Raw genomic sequence first — 21128 nt, 5'->3', positions numbered from 1 at the left:
ATTCCTAAACTAATGTGTACATTTTATTTTATTTACGTTACCACATGCATACCTTAAGTTCTATCTGAAGGAGAGCCAGTCCATATTGTCCTCTTTTGATACATCCATACTTATTATCTATAATCCAATCCATCATTGCTTCTTATTTTCCTTTGTTTGGGCAAAAGACCGTTACAATCACATGGAGCGCTCCTGTTGTAGAGTGATTGACACTCTTTGGCCCGCCCCCCGACAACCTGTGAACTCGCACTCAGTCGTGGAGACGGTGGTGACGTCAGCATACGCTGAGCGGTCTGGATCACTCTTGTAGTGTGGCCAGGCTGTCGGCCAAGATGGGACAAGATTTTGGTCGCATAGTCTGACATGGTGCCATCGTGAACGACCAAAAAAATCGTGTAGTCTGAGCCAGCCTTAAGGGGCCGACTGGGAAATTTCCCAAAAATATTCAAGGGTACTCGTGTGAAAAGGCTTAACTTACGATCCATAGACCTGGCGAGGCATCAAGTCTGCTGCAGGCCTGCTGGAACCGGGTTTATCCACCATGTTTCTGCGTGGAGGGTTGCTTATTGCAACAGAGATTTTGTTGCCTTCTACTTCCATGCCGTCCATCTTCAAAACCGCCTGAGACGCCTGAGCTTCATTTGCAAACTCGACGTAGGCCAGACCCTGCAGAGAGAAGGTTCATTGGTGAAGATGAGGCTCTGTTCGGTTCACTTCTTTTAGACTCATATCTTGACCGGGCTGTCAAGCCTTACCTTAGGTTTTCCTGAGCGATATGTGACCAGACGAACTTCTTTAACCACTCCGTGATCTCGGCAGATTCCCTCCAGCTGCTCTTTAGTGCAGGAGAATGGCAGCCCAGAGATGAAGATTTTTTCTTTTTCCATGGATGTGTTGTACTTAAACACCTACAAAAAACAGTGGAGGGAAATCACAGTTTTAATTGTATGTTTCTGCAGGGCTGACTGGGTTAATTTAAGACTAAAGACCTTTAAAACAATTTAATACAATATGCCTTTTAATGCACTACCTTGCTTTTTTAAGCAGTCATACAAGCAAGTCAAGACATTTTTTCTGCTTTTTGCAAGCAAAATTAGACAAATTCAATGACTTCTATGACTTTATAATCCTGCAGATACTTTGGTTATAATTTAAAGACAAACATGTCCTCTTGTGTCGATATTTACCTTAAAATCAGGATTTTTACTTTTGTCGACACAGGGCGACACAAACATTGGCCTCCCCTCCACCTCCCGTCTGTCGAGCTTCAGCGCTTCAGCCACAGAGACCGCAGACTCAAACTGTAAGTAGCAGTAACCTTTGAACGTCCCTTTGTTGCTGACGACGGGGCGAATCTGCTTGATGGGACCGCACGTCTCAAACAGCGTCCTGAGCTTTGCCTCAGGCTCCTCCAGCGTATACGCCAGGTTGCTGATGAAAACGCTGCTGTCATCGTTGCGAAGCTCTGGTTTGTCGTCGTTCGGCCTTGGGGCAGCTGCTGAAGGTCCTGGTTGAGGTTTTTTAAACCCAGGTGGAGCCGGTTTATAACCAGGAGGAGGGTTCCTTCCAAACAGACCCGTCTCTGTCTCCATGGATTCCTCAGCAGTTTGATCCCCGTTTCCTCTCAGCCTTTTGGGAGCTTGTTCTGGTCACAGAGAGACAGAAGCATCACTTATCAAATGTTTGTTTTGCTGTAAATAACAATCACTGCTCTGTGCTGTCAGGATACTATGACAGGAATCAATGTGATCAAGCAGATTTTGTATCTGACGCTTATGTTGCATGTAGGTAGGACAGACTCTCTATTTACCTGAGTCTTCATTCCACTCATCATCATAATCATCCTGCTCCGCTTTCCTCTTCTCCCCAGCTCGACTTCCCTTCTGGACCTTCTTCTGAGCCTTTTTCTCTGCCTTGGCCTTCCGCCGCTGATCAGCTCTCTCCTCCTCTTGGCGAGCCAGAGTGGCTTCTTTCTCTGCCACCTAACAGATGGATGGTACAGGGTAACATTAGCCCGGCGCAGCCAACTGATCCAGTCACTGGAACACTACTGAGTATGCTCCTACCTTCGCTCTCTGCTCATTGATCCGGTTCAGTCGAGTCTCCGTCTTCTGAACGGCCACGTCCCAATCCTCCAGGGTACCTGAGGATGGAAAATACAAGGACATGTCATCAAGTAAATCCTTCTATGTATTCAGTAAAACTGTGGTCTTAATTATGGACTCACCCTCTACCCTCTCAAAGGTGAGCAGGACTTCACACACATGCTCAGGGTAGTCTGAGGTGCACTGAACTGCTCTGTGGAGGGCTTTACGGCAGTGAACGGGGTCTCCATAAGACCTAGGGTAAAATAATAACAATAAATAAAAAAAGAAGTAAAGACAAGCCAACTTTATTGGTATGGCACACTTAAAAACTGCTTTACTAAGTGACAAAGTAAGACAAGGATGCATAATTAACAATAATTAATCGTTATATCAGAAATTTGTTGATCTAAAAATGCCCAGAGATGAGTCTTCAACAGTTTAAAACATTCAAGAGAGAGAGGGTAGGTCATATTGAAGTGGTGACTGTCACAAACGCTCCTAGTTTAAGGCTTGTTTTTACAAACATCCAGGTGCAGATGATTGGTTGATCTTAAAGAGCCTGTACAGCCTGGACATTTTAACTCAGATAATTATCAATAAAAATCCACAGACATGAATCCACAGACCTTTCCAGGTTATAATACTCCAGCCACATGTTGGCGAATTTGGCGTTCCCCTTTGTCATGATGCTGTCCCACAGCTCTCTCGCCTTCTGGATGTTCTTACAGTGAAGAGCCTGATGGGAAGGGAAAAATAAAGGTCAAATGTTAAATAGTATTGACTGTGTCTGATTTGCTCATTAGGCTAAGGAGTTTAAATTTATTGATGACATTCTCTTTAAAACATGATGGATTATACTGTTATTTTTTTATGGTATAAAGAGGCTCAAACTGTTACACTTGCGTTCAAATCTGACATGCTTAAAGAGTTTGTTCTATAATTTTTTCACCCATGTAACCCCAGTGGTCCTACATGTGTGTCCTCTTATTGAATTAAGGGCATTTAGTCAGAGACCAAAAGAAAAGGAAGGATTTTTGGTCATTAAGGTAACTTGAGGGTTTATTTTGAGTTGTCAGGACAACAAAGTTTGTCCATTTCTTACTAAGGTAGATCAGCTTGGTTGCTTCTGCTGAATATAACATACATACAGTGCTTAACAAATTTATTAGACCACCACCCAAAGTAAGGTTTATGCCACAGGTGCATCATGAAGTGCTTTAATGCCGACTCTTTCATTTTCAGTGAGCTCTCCACGTTTTACCATTTTGAACAGGAATGAGGAATTTCAAACTGAATTCACCTTTTTAGACCCAAATTTGAGCCGGCTCACTGGGATTCTCTGAGAAGTCAGAAATGAATCAAGCACAACATTCAACCACTAAAATTAAATTTTCTGTTCAGGAATGCAAGTAAATAACTATAATTTGACATATTAATCAAGAAATAATAATGTGCTTTACTATTTTTTCAGTTTTTTTTGTAAATCAGCTCATTTGAAAATTCATGGATAACAATAATAATTATATTTTAGCATTAAAAATATCATTTGGGTTAAAGAGCTTCTACACATTGGTGTATTAACCATTGCAGAAACATCAAAAATGATTTTGGTAATTACCAATGCTGTGGCATAAACCTTACTTTGGTTAGGGTTAGGGTGGTCTAATAAATTTGTTAAGCACTGTATCTATAAATGTTTATTTTACTAAACTTACAACAAAGATGAATCAAAGCCTCGTTACTTTGGACTTCTAACAGGGTTTCTGCACAATAGTTGAACCCAAGTTTGAGGCTTTTTAAAACCCTTTTAAAACCAAAACAAAGAGGAATATCATATTTTTACTGAATAGCATGGTGCCTATGTGCTTTTATTCCCTACGTCCCAAATTTTAAAAACATACTTGCATATCTTGTAACTCACCCCTAATCATTCCTGCCTCTGCCAGTCAGTCCTTCTGCTTTCTAACTTGTTGCCAAATTTCCTTGAATTTTAATTTCCCAAACTTCCTCTTTGTCCTCTTCATTTGCAATTTCTGTATTTGCTATAAATTAACAGCTGTGAATGTTGAACCATCATGTAAAAAAAAAAAAAAAAAAAAACAACTCAACTCTTTCCTGACAGATCAGATCTGATAAAGTGTCTCAGTCAAATAAAAATGTAGAATTTTTTAAGGCTTTTTGTGACCATCAACTTTAAAAATCTAATAGACTTTTTAAAGGCCCTGTGTGCATTTTGTTATAAGTTAAGTAAGCACGCACAAGGCCGCCCATAAGGAGGGACAAAGGGGAGAGCTTTCTGGGACCCAGCCAAATGGGGGCCCATGGAGGTCAGGAAAATCATGGTCCACTTTAATGTTAAGCTGTGATAACCTTTTTTTTTTTTTTTTTTTTTACCAGAATAAAAACGATTCTATCAAACCAACAAATATTTTTGTATTAGTTTATGCTGTTGTATATAGCCTTCTTTAGAACATAAACCTCTTTTCTTGCACTGAAAATGGGTGGAAAGTGGCAAACATGGGTTTAAAGTAGGGCTGAACAATTTGCAAAAATAATCTCATTGAGATTTTTTTCCCCCAAATATTATGTGGTTCCTCATCTTATGTGTTTTTCAACAAATTTAAGCAATAAATCATTCCATGTTATAACCTACAACTAGTCAAGAACACTCATCATACATTTAACCATTTTATAACAAAATGGATATGCAGGCTCTGCTTAAAAAATGCTCCCTGGGTTAGTCGAGCAACATGAATTTGAATATGAGGGTGCAACAAGCTTTAAGCTACAACGGAGGTGGCTGGGGTGGAGGAGGTGAAGCTTCACCTGCGGCAGTGTGGTGCATCAGCATTAATGCAAGCAGGGATTAGTGAGAACTATGTCATATTTCAATGGCCACTCTGATGGCGTGATTGGCAGTGGGAGCTGGGAGGCAATAATTGGTATCAGCTGGCTATCAGCTGATTGTGGCTGGGGGGTACGACATGAACTTTGCTATGCTTCATCAACACCAGATAGAATAAAGCAGGGCAGAACAATTTTTAAAAATCTAATATTTTTTGCTCATATTGCAAATTAGTTATCAATTTCTTTATTGTATGGATAATCTTTTTTATTTCACCTGTTTTGACAAAGAAAAAAATACATAAAACAGGAAAGGGAGGATTTTTTATACCATCTTAAAAAGAAATGGCACTTGAATGTTTGCATAAAATCTCTGCTGCCAAAAAAATAATGCATTAAATTTTGACATGTTTCAAGTTAAAGAAATATTGCAACTTCTGCGATTTGTAAATTTGCAGTAGGCCACATCGTGAATTAATCAAATATGCGATTAATTGTCCAGCCCTAGTTTAGGGTTAGGGTGGCAAAAACTAACATAACAACTCGTGAAAAGTGCTTAAAAATTGTAAAAACGGGCATAAAAAGTTGTGAAAAGGGTTAATAGCATCCAAAAAAGGGTTAACAGAGACAACAAGTGATGGAAAATGGGAAAAATGGGTTAATGGTGGAAGAAACAGGCAAAAAGGATTAAAAAGTGGCAAAAACATTTGTGAAGAGAGGCAAAAATGTGTTATCAAAGGCACAATTAGAAAGTGGCAAACATGGATTTAAAGTGGCAAAAATTGGCATAAAAAGGGGTGAAAGGGGTTAAAAGTACAAACAAATGTGTTAACAGAGACAACAAGTGGTGGAATGTGGCAAAATAGGGTAACAGTGGTAAAACAGGCAAAGAAGTGGTAAAATAGGATTAAAAAGCAGCAAAAGCGGCTTATCAAGGGCAAATAAAAAAATAGAAAAGGGAAAAAAAGTTTATAAAATTCATAAAGGAGGAGCAAAAGTGTTGGAAAGAGGTTTAAAATGTGGCAAAAACAGGTTAAAAGTGGCTGAAATTGGTGGAAAAACTAGTACATGGGATTTTAAAAGTATTAAAATGGGTTGAAAGTGGTTAAAAATGGGAGGGGATAGTGATGAAAAGTGATTAGAATATGGCAAACGGGTAAAAAGAGGCAAAAAAGGCTTAAAAAGTGGTCAAAATGGATGAAGGGGCAAACAGTAGTGGCAAAATGGATGGAAAAAGTGGTCAAAATGGGCTAAAAGTGTCAAAAATAAATAATTTCAACATAATAAAACCAACAATGGCTTGATACACATTACAGCTCCAAAATGAGGGAACTGGTAGCTGTGATGCTAGCAAGAATGCTACTGATCTAACACACATGCATGAATATCATCTATAAATCACAGCTGGGGAGGCCCACTCTTTGGGTTTTCAGGGGTCCAGCCAAATCTGTGGACGGGCCTGAGCATGCATACCACCTGGATATGTTTTTACCTCAACTTTTGGCATTTGCCTCGATTTAGACAGAGTAGCTGAAGACAAAGAGGAAGACTGGAAAGACTGGGAATGACATGCACCAAATCCCTCCAGGATCAGAAGTTTATACTGTGACCAGTGCAACGAGGACGGCTGACTCAGTGAAATGGGCGCCTGCTCTACCAACCAAGCTTAACTAGTGACCCAGCATTACGCTGTCACACATCAGCTCCGTATTGTTCTTATGAGAGCATGCTCAAGGAATCCCTATTGTGTTATAATCTATTTCACATGATCACACAGCAAGATCTCTTTTTTCGAGGCCAGTGAAGCACAAAGACAAAATTTCAGCTGTTAAACAGATAAAATCTTAACACAAGACACACAAAATATAAAAGAATAAGAAATAAAATAAAAAACACTTGCAAAACCAGATAATCTACTGGGACAGACATCCCACTCTCTCAAATGGTCGTCATAGTAACAGGGCTTACCTCTATCCTGGCCCAGATCTGCATTATGAGACAAGAAGGATCTCCACTTTCGCCAAATCCTACGTTGAGAAAAAACAGAGAGTTATCTAAAAACCAAACACAGCCTGAACAGACTTCAGAGACTAAAATCCACCTACGTTCTTCAACATCCTGCTTCATGTAGTCCAAAGAGCGAGAGAAAGCTCCTCGTAGCTCCTCTAACTCTTTACTGGATTCTGCAATTAAAGGACAGAGAGCATTAGCAAGAAACAATGAAAAGAATCTAACACATTTCAGAAACAAGGCCCTTTATACAGCGTTTACATTTAATACCTTTTTCAGACCTTTATCAACACTGTCTTCATATATTTAAAGATCCCACTGCATCATTAATTTCTAACCAGCTGCAGCGGTGACACATTTATGTTTATGTTTGACAACATAGCCAAGAAAATGCAGATAGTGTCTGTAACTGTAGAATGCAAATAAAGCTTTCTTTGAGATGCTAGCAGTGCTAACATTAATAGACACTGTGTTAGTGTCACATTAGGTAAAAGCTTCACTGCAAAGCTCTTTTATCATTTGCAAAATCCTGCAAAATGTTAACGTATCACCTCAGCTTCTGCTCGAGCTCTTTCTCCTCCAACCACCAGACCATTATTAACATGCACACATCGCTGCATCACATAGTTAATTTTCTAGTTAGGGACACAGCAGAGCTCTAAGGATGCACCGACAGCTCAACAGATCAGAATGTAATGTTGGAGACACCCTGGATTTGGGGATAGGACGTTAGCGATAAATAAGTGTGCAGAAGAACGTCTGATCTGGTGGAGTTCCATCAGAATCTCATCTGAGCTTAAAACTAAAAGCAAAAACAAAAAAAAAAAGAACTTTAACTTCTTTTGAAAGACAAAAAAAAAAAAAAAAACAGCTCCAAAATTGTAGATACCATGGTCATGCATTTCAACTTTAAAACTTTTTAAAAGTCTCACTTTCAGCTACATTTATTTATCAACTTCAATAGTTTTAAGACCCTGCAGACTTCCTGTTTATATTCATGCACCCAAGCACAGGTGCTCTCACCTTTGCTGAAATCCACACGTCTCCTCAGGTAGTCCAGGTAAGCCTGCCAAATTTCCACATAATCCGTCGCTTGGATGAAACCTGCATTTAGCGCCTTTTCAAACACATCTGTGAGGAGGAGAAAGAAACAAGGGCAAAGAGAAAATGTACAAAACAATTTAAGATGTTCATCTAAAAATTTAGAGTTTGAAAACTTTTATGATCAGAGTCATAAATAGGTGACAACTTCAAATACTTCAAAAAAAAAATATAGATATATATATATCTATATTTTTTTTTTTTGTGATCCATTGGGTAGGTAAATATATGTAAATGTATGTAAATATAGGTAAATATTTCAAAATAAAAGTCCTAATGTCAAAATTTAAGCCCATATAGCCATCCACTGTGTTTTACAGTATAATAAGACTATTAACTCTATACAATATATCAAAAATAATCAACAGTAAAAGTAATGGTGATTTAATGGACAACATTAAAATTAGGAGAAAAATAAAATTGATATAAAAATATAAGCCTGGACTGCTTAAGGTATTTATCCATGTATACAGCAGGAATCAGAGTTTCAATTTATGGTTGTATTGTTGGGTGGAAAGGATTATTTATTTGTGTGAAGGTGCAATAAATAAGTGAATAAATGAATAATAAGAGCAAAAAACAAAGAAACAATTGGTCTAATAGGTGAGTGTTGGCTTGGATGGCTTAGATTTTGACATGAGGGCTATTATTTTGAAATGTCCACCTTTCCTAGTGGGTCAGATGATTTCCTTTTTCTCAAGAATTTCGTTAAGACAAGAAAACAAAATAATAGAATTGGGAAAAAAACAAAAATTGGACACCTTTTTTTTTTGAGGGGGAGGGTCAAAAATAAAAACAAGAAAATGGCTTGTTTTTTCTTCTCTTCAATTTCCATTAAAAAAAAATAGACCACTTTAAAAAATATATATATATTTGTTCCCTTTTTCATTTTTTCAACCAAAATGAGAAATCATCTTGTATTTCCACTTTTTTTATTGTTTCAGTCAATAATTTAAAAAATCAAGAAAATGGCTTGAATTTTTCTTTTTTTCAATTTCCATCAAAAAAAAAACAAAAAACAAAAAAACAAAAGCGGAAAAACAAGAGTTTCTCTCGATTTTTGAGTCTGGTTTCAACTAGGAAATTAATCTGCCAGAAAGTATCCTGACCAAACAAACACATGGGATCTGTGGACCACGGTTTAGAAACAACTTTCTCTTAATTTAAGAAACTACCTACTTTCCTTTACATTTTTATGGAAGCGATCAGTTTAACCATCTATTTTACTTAGTAATGTCCATCTCTGAGTCTTTTCTTTAACTAATTGCCACAGAATTCTGAGGGGTAAATCTGTTCATAAGCACATCCCTGCTTCGTACCTGACACAGTCTGGTGGTCCGCTCCGTGTCTCTCCAGAGCCAGCAGGTAGCTCTTCCACAGTCCCATGGTCCAGGGACAGTTCCTGACAGCACGTTCATGAGTGGACAGAACCAGGTCCTTAATCTTTAGCTGACGATCCTGTGGTAGAAAAGGAAAAACATTTAAAACAATAATAAAGATGCATAAGGTTTGACTTTAAAGATCCTTACAGAAGAAACCAAACTGTTCAACGTCCCACCAAATTCTCATGCTGACCAGTAACTGTTTACATGACTAAACCCAATCATCCCCATCAACACTGATCCATACTCACCAGATAACTGGTGTACTTCGCCCACATGTCTGGTACCAGACAGTTCTCTGCCAGAGTTCGCTCAAAGGTGATCTGGATCCGAGCTGGATCACCCTCCTTCAGTTCAAAGTCAATGTAAGCCTGATACTCAGCCAGCTTCGGAGGTTCTGCTACCAGCTGCAGAAAGACAACAGCACAAACGCGCTGAAGAACTGTGTGCATTTATCAATTCATGACAACAGACTACTTTAGCGTATATTGTTAAAGCCAAAGGTTTCTACCTTTAGCTTTTCTAAGTTTTCTACATTTTAAAAGCATTTTCACAGATGTACAAAAACCCTGAAAATGTCCTGGAATTATAATTATGATCTGCATGCGTGAAGATTTCAGACTACTGGAATTTTAATTGAGTTTACCAGTGAGTCCTCAAAAGGTTTGCACTTCTCCATCTGCTGCAGGGCTTTCTTGTACTGATGTGTGACCGTGTCAGCCACTCCTTCTTCAGACCACTCCTCATACTCTGCATAGGTGGCTTCCATTTCTACAAAACAACAAGCGGACTTATTACATTGACCACATTTACACAAAAATGGCAAAAAAAAACCTAACGGTCTTCTGAAAAGAGCACATAGAACTTTGACTTTTACTAAAATCTTTATTTCTTCACCTCTGTAGTAGACAGAGACATGAATTTAAAAAAATGAAAGTTTAAATCCTTGGTTGTAATTGTAAAACACTGCCTTTGCCCTAAAGTTTTCTAACATAAATCAAATTATTTTATCTTATTCAACCTTTATTTAACCAAAAAAACCTTGTCGAGATAAGAAGTCTCTTCTTCAAGAGTGTTCTGGCCACGGTAGACAGCATCACAAATTACAAAGATACAGACAGTCAAACACAGCTGACATAGTACGAGATAAATAGACTAAATGCATTTGAAGACACAAGATAGCAGATTTCAGCAGAAAATATTTACCAAAATTGGAAACATATGTAAGATAATCAAAACATCTGCGGGCGGATGTGTGTGCTTGAAAGTCATTTAGCGTTCTCTTAATAGCATCCAATGAGAGCAGACCATTAAGTTTCATGTCTTTCTGCAGGTCATTCCAGGCCGAGGGAGCAGCAAACTTAGATGCCTGTTTCAAGCTCTGTTCTGACCTTTGGGACAGATGGAAAGAAAAGATCCTGGGAATGGAGATTATGAGCTCCAGAGCTCTTCTGACTGATGTAGGTCAGGAGATATGAGGAAGAAGACAGAGAACAGCTTTGTAGATTAGAATATGCCAGTGTTTTAGTCTATGTGAGGACAAAGAAGACCATCCAACATTTTCATACAACAAACAGTGATGTGTCAAGTCTTTAAATGAAGTGATGAACCTCAGATCTCCATGATACACAGTTGGGGCTTTTCCACCATGACTTTAGGCCGCGCGAGCCAAACCAAGCCGAGCTGATTTACTTTTACCATCACCGGTGTAGCTGTGCCGGGCCACGCCAAGAACGGTCCTGCTCTACAGCAGGCCAGCCCCGCCTCAAAACAAGCCGCGCCAACGTTAAAGCATTTCGCAGGGTGTGATTTGCTGGGTGGATTTACTTGTTTCTTATATTCCACCCTTTGATGATACATTTCAATGATTCTTGAAACTTTGGCAAAAACATATCCCACTAAGAAAAGTGCCAATTCTGTTGGAAATTAAAAACATTTTCATTAATAAAAAGAATCAAGTTTATAACCAGGGGATCCTTTGCACATATGTCAGGTTCTTTTATAGGTTTATTTTTATTTTTTATTCATTTAATGATTATATGCTGGCCCATTGCCTACAAAATCAGTTGTCCTTGGGTAGGAGATAATCATTTCAACTTGATTGAAAAAAACAAAAAGTAATAATTGATTTGAATAATATCTTTACCACATGAAAGAGTACATTTTAATATGTATTAAAAACTACAAACAGTGAGTTTTTAACAATATTTACTATTATTTTGTGGTTGCTCAAAATGTGTCCCACATATTTGTCACCACCATCAGATGTTTATAAAAAGCAATAAAATCAGGCAACTACAAGGTCAGCTACATTCCTGAGGACCCCATTTTCAAACCTTCAGCTCTACTGCATGCTTCAAGATCACTCAAGCTCCTGTAAGTTTGATATTTTCTCTTAAACTTGTTCATCTTTTTGGACACTGCTACTGTCACAACCATAACATGTTGACACCGTCTCTTTTGTATAAAAAATGTTTGATTAGATTATGACATAAATGTAGACTTTTTAAGAAGAGGTCTGAAGTAGCTGGCAACAGAGGGAAAAGGATGGCTAATGTGAACAACTCATGCATATCATGTGAAAGAGTAGGTTTTTGTCACCACCATCAGGTTTTCTGTCTGACGGTGGTGACAAAAACCTCCACATGGTCCCCAATGGAGGCTAGAATAGAGTTGTTGATCACAATAAATACCGATATGACCTGTAATGTTTCATTAACCTCTTATATATTTCTATTTATGTAATTCCTCCTATATTTCTTCCATATCGTCCAACCCTAGGGGGTGAGGTGTGCCTTCCCTCTCTCATTTCACTATTATGCCATGTTCATTTGGCTTATGTCATTTGGGATGCACATAGTGCACCTACTACCTACCTACATAGCACATAGTATACAATATCCCTTTTAGGCTATGCATCTCCAATGACTGAAGCCAAATGAAAATGGCATGACAACATTTAACCAAATCTAACATTCACTGTAAGTTTACAGAAGAATACAATGTATTATTTTATGAGTAGGGGACACTAGATGACAGTTTAAGATGATGTCAGTGATGCATTGTACATTAATCCTACTGGTAATGACTTTATTTTTTACTATGGTGATTTGACATTTGATTATATGGGGATGGGGTACTTTTAACAATGATATTGCTTAATTGTACCTTATGTTCCTTAAAAAAGGTTTATCACAGTGCTCAGGGTTGTTATTTTTTGGACCAAATAGTTAAATACAGTTGGTAAGCAGGAAGCTATTAACTTGAGTGGTAAACATTTCAGAATTGTATGTTGTAATGAGGCCACTGTCACCACCGTCAGATTAGTGTCACCACCGTCAGTGGGAGTTTTATTTGTTTTAAATGAATATGCTTACAATATGTTTCTTCAGTGCTGTTAAGTTATTAAAGTAATAGTCTCTTTTAATACTAAAATATGTTTGTTAAATTAAAAAAAAAAACTTTTTCTATTTAGACCTACAGTAAACATTGTATGATGTTAGATCTTGTAAAGCAGTACACGTGAAACAGTATAAAAAATTAACAAAAGTGAATATTAAACATTTAACAGCATATATGTGTACTAAGAATCCCAGATAATGATTTAAAAACTCTAAATACATATGAGACCAAATAAATAAAAAATAGCTTGCTTTTTATTGTGTCTGACGGTGTTGACAAAAACAAAGTAATAACTGGAAAAATGCCCATTTTATAACAAAAACACAAAATGAGGAGGTTGCACCTTGGTCTATAATGACATACCTTCAGATCTAACTTTTTAATTTTCAAAATTAAAACCTGTTTTATCCACATTCCCAAGAATCTGTGATTTTCAGCTCATGGGGTGATTTGTTATCCCTGCCTCAGCTCAGACTGACAACAACTCTCTAACAGTGGTGGTCTAATGCCAGCATTTGCTGTGCATCTGAAAGTTTATGACACACAACCAAAACTCCACATTTATGTGCTCATACTACAGTCCATTAGTTGTGGACACTGGACTTCTCACACTGAGGAGTGAATCTGTACCTAGTAATAACAAAAATATGACCCTTTCCCCTTCTTATATACAAATGAATTCTAGCCCATGATAGAGAGAGACAGTCTTAAATTTATTTTCTGGTGCTAGGAAAGCATGCCATGATCTTGTCTAATCCAAAGATATGATTGTGTTCATTTTCTGCTCTCTAGAGATGCATAAATCAATAATCAGAAGACTGTTCTTTTACTCCATGTAGGAAAATTCTCTTTTTTGATCAGTCTACAGTTTGATTTTTGCTTTAAGACAAAAGTCAATCAAATCAGGCAGTGCAGAGATCAGACTGAGGATGAGATAGAGAAGCTCAAACCGATGCGTCATTAGGACTAGACGCGCCCTCAAACGGGTAGGCTCGGTTGTGGTGGCAGAGCAAATCCCCTGCTGCGATGGGCTGCTGTGCAGAGTTAAGCCAAACCGCTGCTTGTAATGGAAAAGGTCCCAAGTGTCTTGAGCATTTAAGCTCAAAAACAAAGCGTGCATGTGAAAAACATCACCATAGTCCAGCACAGACATGAAAGAGGCAATAACCAGTGGATTCAAGAAAGGGAGGATCTGATTTTTAAACAGAAACCCAGTTTCAGTTTAACCTTTGAACCAACTGCCGAAGGTAAACAGTACAAGAAAGATATATCAACAAATACCGAGATATCTGTAGCTGGTAACAAACTCAATCTGAGTACCCTGAAAAGTAGAGATGGAAGGTGGGTTTAGGGGCCTACAGCAACAAGCGACGCCCTGATCCGACTGAAAGTGGGCACGACTTCTAAGTGAGTTGTGCAATTCAAAAATCGCGGCTTAATCGGATATAATTGGCACAGTGTGTACCCGCCTTTAGCTCTAGCACTGAGGTAGCTGTTGAACCAATTTATCAATTTCTTACTTCTCTTCAAACAAGACTCTCACTCACTGACTCTTAGATAGCTAAACAGTCAGCAGTAATGTTAACCAGCAGTATCCTCTCTAGAACACCTAGGGAGGAAGAGTAATATGTAGTGATATTATACACTAAATCAACAGTCAAGGATTTTTTTTGTCCACTCAGACTGCTTGGTCAAATTAAACATTGCATAACATACAATACTCATAAAATAAAAAGAGAAACATAAGCAAGGCCACAGGAATATTTAAGTTGATAAATGTTTTACAACAAATTAAAACTGCACTCTGCTTCCTTATGGCAGTGCTCTCTTTTTTAAAGAGACATTTCTCTGTTTCTCAGGAGGACATGTGGCCTCTCACAGCATGTCTCCTGCCCGTTTTAGAGCAGACTGTCTGGACAGAAGAGGCGTCATGCTCACCCATTAAGGGGATGGCCAGCTGGCGGCGAAACAGAGTATGGATTCTCCCGAGCTGAGTCTTCAGCAACTCCTGTTCCTCGCGGCTGGGAATCTTGCCAGGGGGAGGCTGAGAGGAAACACAGCAGAGAAAATTATGTCAAAAAGATATTCAGCAGCTATAGTATCCTAATTGATTCTACTTTTATTGATCTTAAAACATTCAATAACTTGATGGGTAAACTGTAATCTTTAACAGCTGTTAACAACTTCTCTGCTCATATGCAATCAAAATTTCTCTTTCTTTGGCTTCAACACTGAATCAAAACTCCAAATATGTTCAATCCACTTTTCCTGCCTGTAGCGCCGCATTATGTAATAATGTAAAACATTTTCCATTCATCATGTAATAACGCCGCATTTTCTAAGCCACTAAGCGGTTAGGGGTAGGGCAAGGTAGTAGGTTAGGTGTTTAGTCTAGAGCCCTGAAGGGGGGTTTAGGCATATGTCACTAAGCGGTTAGTTAGGGCAAGGTAGCTGGGTAGGGCATACCTTGGAGCCCACACTAAGTCCTATGGTTAGGGTTATTACATAATGCGGCATTATTACATAATGTGGCTTTACATTGCCAGCTCTGTAGGAACACTTCCCAGGTAAAACTCTGCATACATGATGTAAAAAGGATGGAGCAAAACAGAGGACAAACCGACAAAGTCTAATTTTGTTATAACAACTTAAATCTGCTACGTTCAAGTGGACACATTTGAGATGTAAACATATTCATGTGAACACAATAAGCCGCATCTGCTAGCTCATGGTGAATTTTCCCAAATACTACATTCTTAGTTCACTCGTCGCCTGATTCTTGTGGAAGTGTTAAGAAAAAGGCAGTAAAAATTCTGAGTAAAGTCAAATAGAAAGTGTGTCAGCTCGTGTTCACACGTGCAGGAGTCTGTGCATGCGTGACTCATCTGAACAGACCACATATAAGAGCATATAAGCTTTCCTATGGATACATACCTGCACTGTAGACAGGATGGCGTTCTCAAACTCCCTGTACGCCTCCCACACCGCCTGTCCCTTCGTCATGTGAAGCCCCACGGCCGTCACAGCTCTCTCAAAGATGGATCTCACCCTGTCTATTCCTCCCGGGGAGCCCATGCCTCCGATTGAATACTGAGCGTACTCAAGCCAAATATCTGGACCTGAGTGCGAAGACGTTTAAATGTTTAGATCTTGTAAAAAGACAAAGTCAAAACAAAGGCGAGAAAATGACATGATGCTCTCACAGATGTAGTCTTTCACAGCTTTCTCAAACAGTTCGTAGACTTTCTCTCTGTTCGGCTCCTCTTCAGTCAGACGGATCTCATCCTTCAGCCAATCCAGCCAGATCTCTGAGGGATTCAACAGAATGTGGTTACAGCCGTACATTACGCAGAGCTTCTTCCTAAACTAATGAATAACCTTTAAAAAAGCACCAACCTTCTGTGAGAGGGAAAAGCTCGCTCATCTTCTGCCTTGCCTTACGCAGACGGAAAAGTTCTCCTTCCTGCTTCAGCAGTTTGATCAGATCCACATGGCAGTTGTAGTCAAAGGCGTTTATGGACAGCTGAAAAGATAAAAGGCTTCATTTAATATTCCCCTTTCATTTATTGTTGTTTCTAGAGCAGAGATTAGTGGGCATTCAATGTAAGATTTTAAACTTTTATACAACAAAGGTAAAAGTCAATGACCTGACATCTGGTAAACCACCCATAAACAGCGTCTGGGAAAGGGCAGAGCCTTTGAAAAAAACTCAGAGTGTGATTGGATGAACGATCTGTCTGTCACATCATTGGCCAATCAGAGCAACAAAACACGTGACGTAGCCACCAGCGAGCTGCGCCCCCATCGAAGGAGTAAATAGGAGTAATTAGAGAACTGCATAACGCGAATCATAGCGACTGTAGACATGTCAGTACACGACTTTTGTTGTTTTATTAAAAGAAAACAACTCACTGCTGTTCTTTGTTCTTCTTTTAACAAAGAAATGTCATCAAGTTCTGATAAAACTGGCGCTTTAGCAGCATCCACACTAATGACTTCCGCTATAACAGCACCGGCCTCTTGTTGCTGCTTGCTTATGTCACGACTCTGCCGCGCCCGAAAGTACTGCCCCTCGTCACTGGTTTGTCCTGTGACTTTCTTACCAGGCCCAAACTGTTGAGATGGGAGCTTTGCAAGATGGATTCGCCAGTGAGAAACGTGGAAACGGGCGTATCCATCTGCTTTCCAAAGTTAAAAAGTCATAACATCTACCTACATTTCCATACCAAGCAACTAAAAAAATTAAAATTCTAGGTAACATTATGGGGAAATCTCGTTTGTCCAGTCACAAAAATTGCAAGCAAACTTCTGCACCAGTGTTAATTTGGCAGCTATTTCTAATTTAATTCTTAGTCTTTAGATGAAATGTCTTTTAGTTTTAGTCACATTTTAGTTGTTTTAGTCCAGTTTTCATCGACGAAAACTCAAAAACATTGAAGTCTAGTTTAAGTCCATAAAAACTCCTCACATTTTAGTCTCTACTTTTAGTCCAAGCATTTATTTTCTTGACTAAATCTGGTACCAAATCATGGTACTGTGTTTTCTGCACCCTGCCAAACTTGGGGTCCCTGCTTTCTACAGCTGAGAGGCAGAATAGCTATAGATACATTGTTTTTTGACAGATTTACCCACAGAGGAGAAATATCACAGATTTTGAATGTCCGACAAAAACTACATGACATTTTAGTCTAGTTTTAGTCATCTTGATGAAAACTACTTAGTTTTTGTCAGTTTTAGTCATTACAGATCCATTTCTGTTAGTCTTAGTCTATTTTTTGTCACGCTCCTGTCTTACACTCTATCCACTTTCCTACTAGAGGCCAGCCACAAAACACATCTAAGAAGGAGTATTCGTCATTTTCAAACATTTGGTAGGGATGTATGCTATTAATGGTCCGATATGAGCAGATAATAGCTTTAAAGAAATTTAGTGGTACCTGCTTTTATGAAAAGATTCTCCTGATATTTACAATCACTTTAAATTGACTGCGGGCTGCACGGCAGCGCAGGGGTTAGCGCTGTTGCCTCACAGCAACAAGGTTCCTGGTTTGCTTGACTGCAAATACCAGCCTTTACTGGCTGTAAATATCAGGTGTATGTATGAATAAGTATGTGGAGTCTTAGGCAGGACCAACAGACCTACATCAGCTGAAGCCTTTATCTTTCTCATTCTCATTCCTTCAACTTTAAATTTTGTTTGAAGGACTGAGGTTTTAAGTCTGAAGAGCATTTTTGCATCAGTATCAATTAGGGCTGGGCAATCAATCGCTAATTAGATTAAATCACAATATGCTGCAATTTTCAAATTGCAGAAGTTGCAATATTTCTTGAACTTCAAATGTGTCCAACTACCAGTTTAATAAATCAATTTTTTGCAGTGGCAGAGATTTTATGCACATTATGCAAGCATTCAAGTGGCTTGTTTTTAAAGAGGTTTACAAAAATCCTCCTTTTTGTGTTTAATGTATGTTTTTCTTAATCAAATTGAGTGAAATAAAAATGATAATGCCCTTAAACAAAGCAAATGACATCACATTTGCAATACGAGCAAAAATACTTAGCTTATTCTATCTAAAACTGATGAAGCCTAGCGTTACTTCACAAAAGTCAGACCCCAGCTGTGATCAGCTGGTAGCCAGCCCCCCACCCTGACCCCAGCTGCCTCCTTTATAGCGTAAAGCTTGTTGCAGCCCCATATTCAGATTTATGCTACTATGGATTAATTGCTTTGGGACTAAATTCACTGTTTTCAATTCACATGGTCTTATTTATGGAATTACTTGTTGCTTGAATTTGTTGAAAAATACACAAGACTAACCTGAGAAAAATCCCATATTAAATCGCAATATTTGGGGAAAAAAAAATTGCAATTAGATTATTTTTGCAAATCTCCCAGCCCTAGTATCAACAACAGTATCAGCTAAAATGCACTTTTAAATATTGGCTTATCAGATTTAGGTAAAAATCCAGCGCATTCCTATGATTTGGTATCTAAAAGTATAAAAGTAACAATTTTTGCCAACTTTAGTAGTGATTTAACAAATATGACAGGGTAACAGCATGATATATTATAATCTAACCTTTTAAACCACTTACAAAATGAAGCAACAATGCAATAAAATAACCATGGTAGTTTTGGGTGTGCACACAGCTTAAAGTATCAAAATCAAATTAATGTTAAGTTTAAATCTAATAATTATGGGGTTTGTTATGTTGGCATTATCATTATTAGAAAGGTGTTAATCAGGTCTCCATTCTTTTTATAGTTTGCACGTTTTTAATAGTTAATATCTTATTATTTCTTTCAGTGTGAAAAAATAATTTTTATTGCAAAAGCACAGAAACCTTCAGGTTCTTGGATGACCACAAAAAATCTTTAAAATAGTTCTTAGTTGTCAACAGTGGGGTTGTCATGATACTAGAATTCTTAACATGAAGTAATACTGATAAATTATCATATGATATCAATTCCAGATGGTCAAATACTGATACTGCTAATTACCAAGCCTATAGAGCTGATACTTGGGATTTTCTTGGTTTTTTGTCAGATGGTTCAGGATAGGCAAAAATTAAGCACAAGCTCCAGCCTGTTCCTTTTTGGTTATTCACTGATAATATTATGTAATCTGACTTGTTTTATGTTTTTTATTATTTAAAGCTTACACCAATAAAATATTGATTCAACCATCCATTTACATTGTCAACACTGTACTCAACATCATTTTAAATCATAATGTAGGCCTCTCATTACTTAAACAAGTAATCAAAGTTGGAGCTACTTCTGCAGTTTGATGAGGTTAAAAATAGATTAGGATGACAAAAGTAGAGCAAACTATGCATTAATAAATTATTACCAGGACTGGTGAGGAACAGCTGATAAAAATAAGAAAAGCTTTCAAAGTAGTTTATCTGTTGTTTGACATCAATTCAATGCTGACATCTTGTACATCTACATGCTGATTTAGAGAAGAGTTTCTATCAGACACACTTTTTTGTTTTTACGGTCAAACATGAGAGAAAATGTCAGTATTTTAAGAGTCTCAGACAAAAAAAAAACATGAAAAATGAAAAAACATCAATATTAGCAATCAGCTAAAATGTTATTTTTTTAAATCAGTACTGGCCTTATTTTTTAAATCAGTGTATCTCTAGAAACAATCAGTTACTCCTTGCATATTCTGGTAGCACAGCAACTAATAAAGTTACGTTCTTGTAGGGCTCAGAAACATGGACCAAGAGTCAGACATTAGAGATGTAATGGTATTGTTAATATCTCAGCATCATGGTGACAAATGTTTCCCAGTGTGTAGTGTAGTTTTAAGTTGAACAGAGCAAAGGGAAAAGGGGGCTAAAGTTATCATCAGCCCTTGTGTACCCATCATCCTCTGCACTCCACTAGCTGGCGTGGTCTAACAGCATGGAAATGGTGGATCCTAGGGATGGCCAGGAAGAACTGAATGACAAGGTTTTAGAGACTGCAGAGGATTCAGCTCCTTTCAAATTTGACTTGTGGCTGCATTTTGGTTTCCCGGTTTCAAGAAATGAGAAAGGACAAAAGGTGATGGACAAAGAAAAACAATATCTAGATACTGCTAGACTGCGATGACACACTTTATGGAGAATATGAGTCACATAAAGAGCCACTTAGCAACTCAACACCCTGAAAAGATTTGCAAAGATGTAAATAGGGTTGGGTATCGACTGTTTTTTTCTGATACCAGTGCTAAATCGATCATTTCTCTACAGTGTCAGTGCCTAAATGTTGCCTGAATTGATACTTTTGAGAGAAAAAACCTGTGTTACAAGTCAGCAGGAGTTATAAAGCTGTCCAGGTTTTGTGAATGATTTTCACAATATTTTACAAGGTGACAATCAAACGTGGGATAAGAAAAGGAAGTCGGTGTAGCTTTACACCAGTTTGGCTGGAGCCAAAGCTTAACACCAGTTTTGCACTTTTTAGCACATATTTGAAGTATAATTGTTTTTAATAAATGCTCATGTCCCTTGTTGTTTTGTTTTGTTTTTTTGATAGCGCATTATATACCATGGATTTGTTAGCAAGGTATTATCTTAGCATGAGATTCTGACACTGTTACATCTCTAACTGAATGGCAAAGCATATCGTGGTTTTTATCGTCCATAAAGACCTTTATTAAATCAGTTCCATATGTGGCCAATGTGTCACAAATTCACTTTTATTAAGAGCCAGTGGCACAAAACATTAAAAATACTCATTTAATAAAATAAATAGAATAATATATAGGGCTGGGCAATGAATCGAAATGTAAAAGAAATCACAATG

The 21128-nt window shown here is 38.0% G+C and overlaps 1 protein-coding gene across 1 annotated transcript in view; it reads right to left on the bottom strand.

Annotated features, from left to right (window-relative positions):
• The window catches only part of sart3 (spliceosome associated factor 3, U4/U6 recycling protein), a 30960-nt gene that overhangs the window by 7845 nt on the left and 1987 nt on the right, over positions 1–21128 (bottom strand). The window contains exons 2-18 of the mRNA XM_041786896.1: positions 16223–16349; positions 16030–16134; positions 15761–15945; positions 14765–14870; positions 10071–10195; positions 9676–9831; positions 9362–9500; positions 7965–8072; positions 7037–7114; positions 6900–6958; positions 2714–2823; positions 2228–2340; positions 2067–2143; positions 1811–1982; positions 1188–1645; positions 756–908; positions 479–666 (exon numbers count right to left, since the gene is read on the bottom strand). Coding sequence (XP_041642830.1) covers positions 479–666; positions 756–908; positions 1188–1645; positions 1811–1982; positions 2067–2143; positions 2228–2340; positions 2714–2823; positions 6900–6958; positions 7037–7114; positions 7965–8072; positions 9362–9500; positions 9676–9831; positions 10071–10195; positions 14765–14870; positions 15761–15945; positions 16030–16134; positions 16223–16349 — 2459 coding nt within the window. The remainder of the gene's footprint in view (positions 1–478; positions 667–755; positions 909–1187; positions 1646–1810; positions 1983–2066; positions 2144–2227; positions 2341–2713; positions 2824–6899; positions 6959–7036; positions 7115–7964; positions 8073–9361; positions 9501–9675; positions 9832–10070; positions 10196–14764; positions 14871–15760; positions 15946–16029; positions 16135–16222; positions 16350–21128) is intronic.

This window comes from Cheilinus undulatus, linkage group 5 (genome assembly GCF_018320785.1).
Source record: "Cheilinus undulatus linkage group 5, ASM1832078v1, whole genome shotgun sequence".
In the NCBI taxonomy this organism is placed as follows: Eukaryota; Metazoa; Chordata; class Actinopteri; order Labriformes; family Labridae; genus Cheilinus; species Cheilinus undulatus.
This window is presented reverse-complemented; position numbering and strand designations above follow the sequence as displayed.